The sequence below is a fragment of the Acipenser ruthenus genome, chromosome 22, assembly GCF_902713425.1.
Source record: "Acipenser ruthenus chromosome 22, fAciRut3.2 maternal haplotype, whole genome shotgun sequence".
In the NCBI taxonomy this organism is placed as follows: Eukaryota; Metazoa; Chordata; class Actinopteri; order Acipenseriformes; family Acipenseridae; genus Acipenser; species Acipenser ruthenus.
In genome coordinates, this window is record NC_081210.1 from 5814496 (window position 1) to 5823188 (window position 8693).

The window sequence follows — 8693 nt, forward strand, 5'->3', positions numbered from 1 at the left end:
AGAAGTGTCATAATTTGACATTTGAAAAACATACTAGTAATTTACAGCTGTGATTGACTTGACCATTGGTAAGAAAATCTCTTCAAAATGTGGTCCAAGATATGAAGCAGATGATACATTTTCTAAAGGTATCTGCTGTCATGTATCTGCCAGGCGCAGTGAGGTGCCTGAAATTGTTGGAACGCTAAAGAAACAAAACAAAAAAGGGATTTAGTCAAGGGCACTAGGCAAATTGGCCCAGCAACACCCTTATGTCCCTATATGGTCCACTCTTACCACTGTACTAACTCTGCACCAGTGGTGTCATGGATGTGATACTGAATTCAAGTTTCACATGGGAAGTCATCTTTCTGCATTCTCCAATAACAGTAAGAAAAAAATGGTTTGCCACTGTGTTTTTCTTCTGCACGCTTGTTGGATAAAATAGTTATTTACTTACATAATTTCTTGGTCCAGGAACAAACAGTCTTTGTTGAAACTCAAGTCCGTGCAAGAGAGCAATACTCTCTCTAAGAATTACTGCATCGTTCCCAAGGTCTCTCTTCGTGCTTCAGTAGCCAGGGCTTTTATTGTGTAGTCCTCTGCAAACACCACTGCAAAGGCATCAGTTCGAACCTCAGGTATAACATGAGGATTCCCCCTGGTCTTTCAATTCATTCCGGTAGCAGAGAAAACTGAAACTAGTGCAGTTCCAAGAAAGCAACAACGTTGCATATTTAGCTAGTCTTAGTTGCTATATAGTTTCTAAAATTAGTCTCCCCACATATTTTAATGAACTGACAAAAATATATTGTAGGTTAATTAAAAAAAAAACAGAATAAAGTTAAATGGAAGTATTTTTTTTTACAAACTGCCGATCACCCAGTGTTTTTTCTTGAGTAATGCTGTAGAGCCGATATTTTAAAACTATGGGAGGCAGAGTGTCGTTGAAAAGATTGCGAGGAAACAGCAAAACGAGGCATTATAGGGGCTGCCTTGGTGTCAACAGGCACATCCGGAGTCCAAATACTTTTTTTTTTTTTTTTTTAAACTAATTTTAAGCCATATATGTCAGAACGTAATCTAAAATTGTTTTAAAATATTTTGCAAATGACTACATTGGAAAATTGCGTTTTTTCGATTACCTTGTTGTTTTTTTTTACTTTTAATTGCTAAAAGAAAAAAAAGGCATTCATACATGTTCTAAATTGTATTTAATGTGTTTAGTTGGGGGTAGGGGGAGGGTGAGTGTAAAATGTTTGAGCCCTGTCTCTATCTCTAACAGGATATATATTTTAGCCCTGTTAAACCTTGCCAAACACAAATATGTGCTTCCCACATAACCAATGCAATGCGTGCAATCTTGTTGCACTGGTTTCTGGTGGTAGGAACTTTTATTTATACATTACAGAACACGTGATACTAGGGACTCAATGTCCTAAAAAATTAATCAGTACAACTGTCAGTACATTGTAAAATACATTTTAAAAATCTCTACGTAGATTGAAACCATAACTATTAAATTCAACACTGAATCTGGTACGGCAGCCTTAGTAGAAACTAATACCTCACATAACTTCTCGACAGATAATAATAATAACCATGCTTTAACCTAAAAACAAATACAAACGTACTTTCATCTCGCGTTTCTACGCATAAACAATCGCATTCTCTTTCCTTCCGCTTCATCCGTCGAAAGATGACGTTTTTGGCAGCTGTGTCGACGGTATTTGACGTCATATATTTACTCTGTCGCCAAAATGTTGTGCTTCCGGGTGTCCTAAATGCAGTCGGGGATAATCTGACCACAAGCAGCGTCAATCTGAGGTGTGTAATGATGTACATAACTGAACGAATAATAATATTTTAGAGTTGTTGTTGTTTGTTTTTTTGTCTTTTAGACTGAGTCAGTGCAGTGCTGAGTCACTGAGTCACGGATCTCGTTTGTATATGGCGCTCTGGGCTTGCAAAATGTTGATCAGTTTCCAGTTAGTGGAGTATATCTTGCTCAGACAGATCTCTGTGCAGGTCGGCGGTAAACAGACATACACTCGCTGTCTGTCCGAAGCTCAGTTAAGTACTGTATGTGTCTCCAATGTTTGTGTGAGAGTCTGCGTGTATATCTTTGCAATCTCTTTGGCCCTGGAGTTTCTTCTTTCTTTCTTTTTTTCTTATGGGTTAATTTGATTCAGATTTGAAGTTTGCACGTTGCAAGTTATATGTAGAGAATGCAGGTAGGGGCCAGACAGCACAATATATACGTAAAAGTCAAACTCACCAAAGAGATGAAGGTGGGGAATTAACCTGTTTTATACCATTGTGAAATGTGAAAAAAAAAAAAAAAAAACATGCCACATATTAGCAGGTTCATTTTCTGAGTCCCTTTTCCCCAGTACTTGTTGTTTGATGCTGGTAGTTTTGCCTTTTATATTTTTTCTTTGCTAACATATCGTTTCCTTGGTTTATTTTTTATAGATTGTTGAACTGATTCAGGAGGGAAATGGATCGTCATTCCAGATTTACAGGTCAGCCTCCATATAAAAGAAAAAAGGAAGGAAAGTACGTCAGGTCAAATTGTTCCAGTGATGTGTCTTCCAGTGTTGCCTTTTTACATTCTCCAGTGTTAAGTGTGAGGAGACACCTTTACGACATGGATTTTCCACTTTATAAGCAACCTGTAGAGGTAGGGTACTTTTCCCTGGACTCCAGCCGCAGGTTTTTCAATGACGCCAGAATGCTGAGGCATTACGTTGAAGCAGATCAGTGCCCCAACTTTAACCTGAGAGATGGCTACACTGACCGTTTCATAAAGCGGGACGATGGCATTAAGGAAAGACTGGATCATTTGCTGAGGTGGATTTTAGAAAACAGATCTAAACTTCAGAGGACACCTGTGGATGGCGATGCATCTGGCTCTTCATGGTATTAATACTTTTGAATGGTCTACTGTTTAGACGAATTTCTTTGTGTTTCCTAAGCTGTGACATAGATTGAGTAGAATTTTACACATTTCAATGGGTACCTACCTTCTCCAGCTAACTCCCCTATGTAAGACCATTTTATCTGTCCAAGTAAGATTACCCTCCGGCCATTGACTCCTCGATGGAAGTCCATCGAGCATTGGAATTTTGAAGATCGGGTCAGCCCTCTGATATGTACTCCATGTAATCACAATGTGCCTCAATGCCTGGCTTGTGATCATGGCAGTCAGTGGTCAATAAGCAGACAATATGATCTCAGAGGTTACAAATATAGGCAAAGGGTATTTTAGGAGAATCGTCTAACTGATGATGCAGTTGAATGTCCAAGTAGTCAAGGGTATGGAATTACTTTTACAGGGTTTGATTAATTATATTTCTTATTGTTATTATTATTCAGTCGGCTGAGTGCAGACTTTGTCACGTGGCGTGGACATCTGACCAAGCTCCTCACAACTCCCTATGAGACCCAGGAGGGCTGGCTGTTGGCAGTGACCCTGTTCAATGGGACCTATTACATCAGTGAGGTGGAGACTGAAGCAGCCAGGAGGAACAGGGAGAACCGCACCGAGAGGCATGCTGAAATGATGTACTGGGGATACAAGTTTGAGCAGTACATGTGTGCAGGTATACAAAGGGGGAGGTGGAGGGGGAGGAGGGCTGGGAATGTACATGTCATTGAATTAGTTGCCCACTGCTAACTAGTTCAAAGATGCAAGCAGAGGGCATTCTTGTTACTGTTACCTTTATGAACTGTATGCTTTTGTTTTCTGTATTATTCTGCAACATTAAGGGCCAAATTCTCAGAGCTATTTACTCCAAATTGTCATAAGCATGTTTTTTTCAGATAGCAAAAACACACACAATAAAATGTGAGTAGTCTAAAGCTGTATATTATTAATTTTAGAATTGTAAATGGTGGGGTGGGGGTTTCAGACAAAAATTGTGCTAATCACAATTTGGAGTAAATAGCTTTGGGAATCGAGCTCTAAGAGTCCTGTTTGAACGGTGTCGGTTTAATTGTTTTCAGATGAGCCCAGTGGCCTGCCAGATCCCAGTGGGGTGGTGAACACCAATGAAGCTTTCTGTACGGTTGTGCAGACCAAGCTGACTGATCACTCCCTGTTGTTTTCTGGAGAGGTTGACTGCAGAGACGACAGTTCCCGATTCAAGGCTGCGCCGGGTTATTACGTAGAGTTGAAAACATCTGCTGAAATCTGCACCCCAAAGCAACGCAGTAACTTGCACAGGTCAGCAGCCTCCTAGCCCTACGTCTGCACGTCTGCGGTGGAGCATTTCAATTTAAACCAGCTTTAGAAAGATGGAAAACAACAATACAAAAGTGTAGATCCAGAATACGTTTCCGTTCAGCTGCCATGGAGGCTTTTAAAAATTTGAATCCTTTCCCAACGAAGCAGGATAGTTCTTAAATAATATTTAAGGTAATAAAACCTGAGTCTTGCTGTCCTGTTTTCTATGAGGCAATAACATAGAATTGTCCCCACAGCTTTCCTGTAATCAGAACCTGTGAAATCCATTCCATGAGCAGAGTGTACTGGCAGCTGAATGTGACTTATGGTTTGGATTTTAGCCCATGGTCATGGGAATATGCGTATGACCAGAGGCTATTAACATTTACCTTCAGCTACATGTTGGAGGCAAAACTGTTAAAAACAAATATTGTTACAACAAAACTGTTTTAAGTTATTGTTGTAAACAGTTGTTCCTTCCAGTTTCTTTTAATATTAACAGCCTGTAAACGATTGCTTTTTCCTGTTAGGTACAAGCTATTGAAATGGTGGGCACAGTCCTTCCTACCTGGTGTGCCCCGAATCATTGCTGGCTTCAGAGATAACGATGGGCTTGTGGTCTCGCTTGAGACTTTTGAAACTGCCAAGATTTCTCAATTGATAAAGGTTAGTAGAGTTTGATCCATCAGCTTTGACTCGGTTCTTTCCATTTTGTGTGATGACTCTTAATATTGTTATGCTAAAACATTGGTTAACTGTCTATTTTTTCCATGCAGCATGAGCAAAATTGTTGGAAACCAAACGTTTGTATGAATCTCTGCAACGCCTTTCTGTCCTTTGTAAAGAAGGTTGTTACTCAGGATGATTACAGGTAAGGAATTACAGGAGTTCACAATGTGTTCCTATGATCATTCATCCATGCCGTTTCTCACTGGTTAGTATGTCCTGTGCCTTCTGATGCTAATGCTTATTATTTGTTGTCTTTAGGGTGGTGTATCTTTTCTCTTGGGAACCTTATAAGGATGTCTCTTATTCAGTTCACAAGGACTCTGAATATACTTTCTTGCATGATTGGTATGTGAGGGAAATGACAAAGCAGGGTTCCTGATTTCCAACAGTCTTTCTTTAGTAAAGTCACAGTTTGTACAGTAAGGTGTGCATTATTTTAATGTCCTGGAATTCCTAACAATTAAAAAAGCATTTTGTCTGGTATTTTTTGTCCACGTTTTTAATGTATTTCATTATTTGCTATTACTGTTGAATTGTGAACTTAAGGTGGTTTTACCTCACTTCAGGTGTGTGTGGAATAGAAGCAGGTATTCACAACCCCAGTTTATTTTATATGAATATTCAACAAGCCCTATACATACCAATCATGGTCAGTCTCATAGGCAAACACCACACATAGATATGCGCATGCTTCAGCGGTTCATTACTTACGCTATTATTAATATATTTTAAAAATGTGAACTTTCTGTATTATAAATGAGACGCAGTTTTAAAACATCAAAACGCTCAAAATAATGCAAAATTCAGTATGACACATGATATACAATTTTCATATCATTGCCCCCCCCCCCCCCAATGTATATTGCATACATTGGCTGTACAATAGTGTATTTTTGCAGGAACATCTACAGACCTCATTGTGCTCTTACATGTTACCATTTGTTTCATAAAGGCTGTTTGGTCAAAATCTGTAAAACCATTTTTGTAATTATTTTAATATGCAAAAAGAACCATCCGAACTGCATCATAATTAGCATGGGGAATATCGAGAATAAAATATACAAAGAAATCCAAGATACATATCTAGACTCGACGCAGTTTATTGTTACAGGGTAGGCACACAACTGAAACAATGCTCGCTTTACAATAAACTCCCCTCACTGTCCACCAACAGAAACACAAGGATGAAAAAATACTAGTTTAAAAACGTATTGTACGAGGAAATAACAATACTACCAGTACTAATACAAACATTAGAAGCGTGCTGTATTAACATTGGGAAAGCATTTGAATAATATCACAGTGTAAAATGACTGTGGTCATTTGTATAAAGGCTACAAGTTTAAACGTTTAATAAAATATACTTTTATTAACGATAATTTCCCTATAAACTTTGGTGTTTTACATAGAGAATAAAGTATAAGCTACTGTACATAACCACATTGTAAAAAGCCACCAAGGAGTTCCATGACATCACAAGGACGAGTCTCTGTAAGTCACCTTGGATAAAAGCGTCTGCTAAATAAACAAATAATAATAAAAATCACAAGTCAAACAAAAAATACATTTTATTAATAATTTGTTGCTGTCAGAATCAACTATAATTGTGTAGTTGCACATATAAATTGTGCCAGAATAGAGTCCAACTCGACGTGAGGGATCGTTTCCACCGGTAGCGGTTCATTGATCTCTGCCAAGTATGATCTGAGGATTATTATTATTATTTATTTCTTAGCAGACGCCCTTATCCAGGGCGACTTACAATCGCAAGCAAATACATTCAAGTGTTACAATACAAGTAATACAATAAGAGCAAGAAATACAATAATTTTAACAGAGATGGTCTTCCTCATAGTGTTGGCAATTTGCTGTGTGCTATGAAGTTCTGCATTGCCTATTTGAAACCGTCAAAGCACTTTGAAACCAGCAGATATTTCAAAGAAAATGCTGAAAATTCTCATTCCACTGACATCAGTAGTAGCCTGTAATCAGAGAATTAAACACAGGATTGTATAGGGAAATATCAGTCACTGGTATTATAGTAATAAATACTACATTTACTCCAATATATCTGATATGTTCTTTGCACCCCCATACATACAGCTGTTTACAGATGTGTCAGATTTGTATTATAATTGTCTTTAAAAAAAAAAACAGTAAAATAATAATAATAATGTGATATCTGTATAATGTGATATCTGTATAATGTGATATCTTGTAACTATTGTAAGTCACCCTGGATAAGGGTGTCTGCTAATAATAATAATAATAATAATAATAATAATAATAATAATAGGATGGTTGTAGTACTTCTTGTGTTTTATTTTATATGTGTTTGTATTGTTTTAACAAAGAAACTTGAGTTAATACATTAATGAAATTACAAACAAAAAAAAATTGAACAAAACAGCAGGCAACATTATGAGGGTTTAAGTGGGCAGCAGTGTGGAGTAGTGGTTAGGGCTCTGGGCTCTTGACTGGAGGGTCGTGGGTTCAATCCCAGGTGGGAGAGAGTGCTCCAGTAAAAACTCAACTGTATAAATGGGTAAGTGTGTGTAAAAAAATAATGTGATATCTGTATAATGTGATATCTTGTAACTATTGTAAGTCGCCCTGGATAAGGGCGTTTGCTAATAAATATAATAATAGGATGGTTGTAGTACTTCTTGTGTTTTATTTTATATGTGTTTGTATTGTTTTAACAAAGAAACTTGAGTTAATACATTAATGAAATTACAAAAAAAAAAATGGACAATACAGCAGGCAACATTATGAGGGTTTAAGTGGGCAGCAGTGTGGAGTAGTGGTTAGGGCTCTGGGCTCTTGACTGGAGGGTCGTGGCTTCAATCCCAGGTTGGAGAGATTGCTCCAGTAAAAACTCAACTGTATAAATGGTTAAGTGTGTGTAAAAAATAATGTGATATCTTGTAACAATTGTAAGTCGCCCTGGATAAGGGCGTCTGTTCAGAAATAAATGACGAGATAAACTGTTGTGCACTAACTGTAAGGCAGCTTTACAAATGTTTCTGCTAAAATAAATGTGTATATTGTGTTTTACTTTGACTATTCTCTGTTGGCCTGGTCATGTTTTATTTTGAGAAATAGCGTCTTGTTTCTGATTGGTTGCATCATGTTACTGGATCCCAGCTCAAGACTTTATAAACCGCAGAATATTGTGGATATCGCTTATTGAAATTCAAGCGTCGGACAAGACAGCATGGTAACCTTTAGCACAGAGGAGCGTGCCGCCATCACGTCTACATGGACCGATGTGAACCTCGAAGAATTGGGCCAACAGGGCTTGGCAAGGTAAAACATTGGATACTAAGATTTAAGAATTGGGTAGCGAGTAGCAAAATGTAGAAAAAGTAAACGAATGATGTGTACAAAGCATAGAAATGGTATGAGAAACCATAGGATGCGATGAGGGGGCCCAGGGATGTAGAGAGAGATATAGGGTGTAGAGAGAGAACAGGAGAGGACCCAAGACTGACCCTTGGGGGACTCCTGTTAAGAGGGTGAGGTGTGGAGGTTGCTCCACACCAGGTTACCTGGTAAGTGCGGTTGGAGAGGTAGGAGGAGAACCAGGCCAGAGCAGTGCCAGAGATCCCCAGGTCAGCGAGAGATGATAGTAGAATAGAGTGATCAACAGTGTCAAAGGCAGCAGAGAGGTCGAGGAGAATTAGGACAGAGGAGAGAGAGGCAGGGGAGACCGGGGACAGTTGTAACATTTTGACCTCTCTCTCCATTACACATA

At 38.4% G+C, this 8693-nt stretch overlaps 1 protein-coding gene across 3 annotated transcripts; it reads left to right on the plus strand.

The window, feature by feature from the left end:
- Positions 1 to 348: 348 nt before the first annotated feature.
- LOC117431245 (decapping and exoribonuclease protein) lies at positions 349 to 7999 on the plus strand. Of its 3 annotated transcripts, none has more exons than XM_058995891.1 (7): positions 349 to 368; positions 2455 to 2901; positions 3358 to 3584; positions 3988 to 4207; positions 4738 to 4873; positions 4984 to 5078; positions 5195 to 7999. In XM_058995891.1, exons 2-7 carry the CDS (start codon positions 2480 to 2482, stop codon positions 5313 to 5315), a joined length of 1221 nt encoding a protein of 406 aa, XP_058851874.1. In that variant the 5' UTR covers positions 349 to 368; positions 2455 to 2479; the 3' UTR covers positions 5316 to 7999. The 3 variants fall into 3 exon arrangements, with proteins under 3 accessions (XP_058851874.1, XP_033907888.2, XP_058851873.1); XM_034051997.3 differs by lacking the exon at positions 349 to 368 and adding an exon at positions 1682 to 1806; XM_058995890.1 differs by lacking the exon at positions 349 to 368 and adding an exon at positions 1911 to 2051.
- Positions 8000 to 8693: the final 694 nt, after the last annotated feature.

Excerpts from the sequence above, each read along its gene's own strand:
- LOC117431245 (XM_058995891.1), top strand. The coding sequence starts at position 2,480 with ATGGATCGTCATTCCAGATTTACAGGTCAGCCTCCATATAAAAGAAAA. Across the intron at positions 2,902-3,357 it reads GATGCATCTGGCTCTTCATG|TCGGCTGAGTGCAGACTTTG; the intron begins GTATTAATACTT and ends ATTATTATTCAG. Across the intron at positions 5,079-5,194 it reads GTTACTCAGGATGATTACAG|GGTGGTGTATCTTTTCTCTT; the intron begins GTAAGGAATTAC and ends TGTTGTCTTTAG.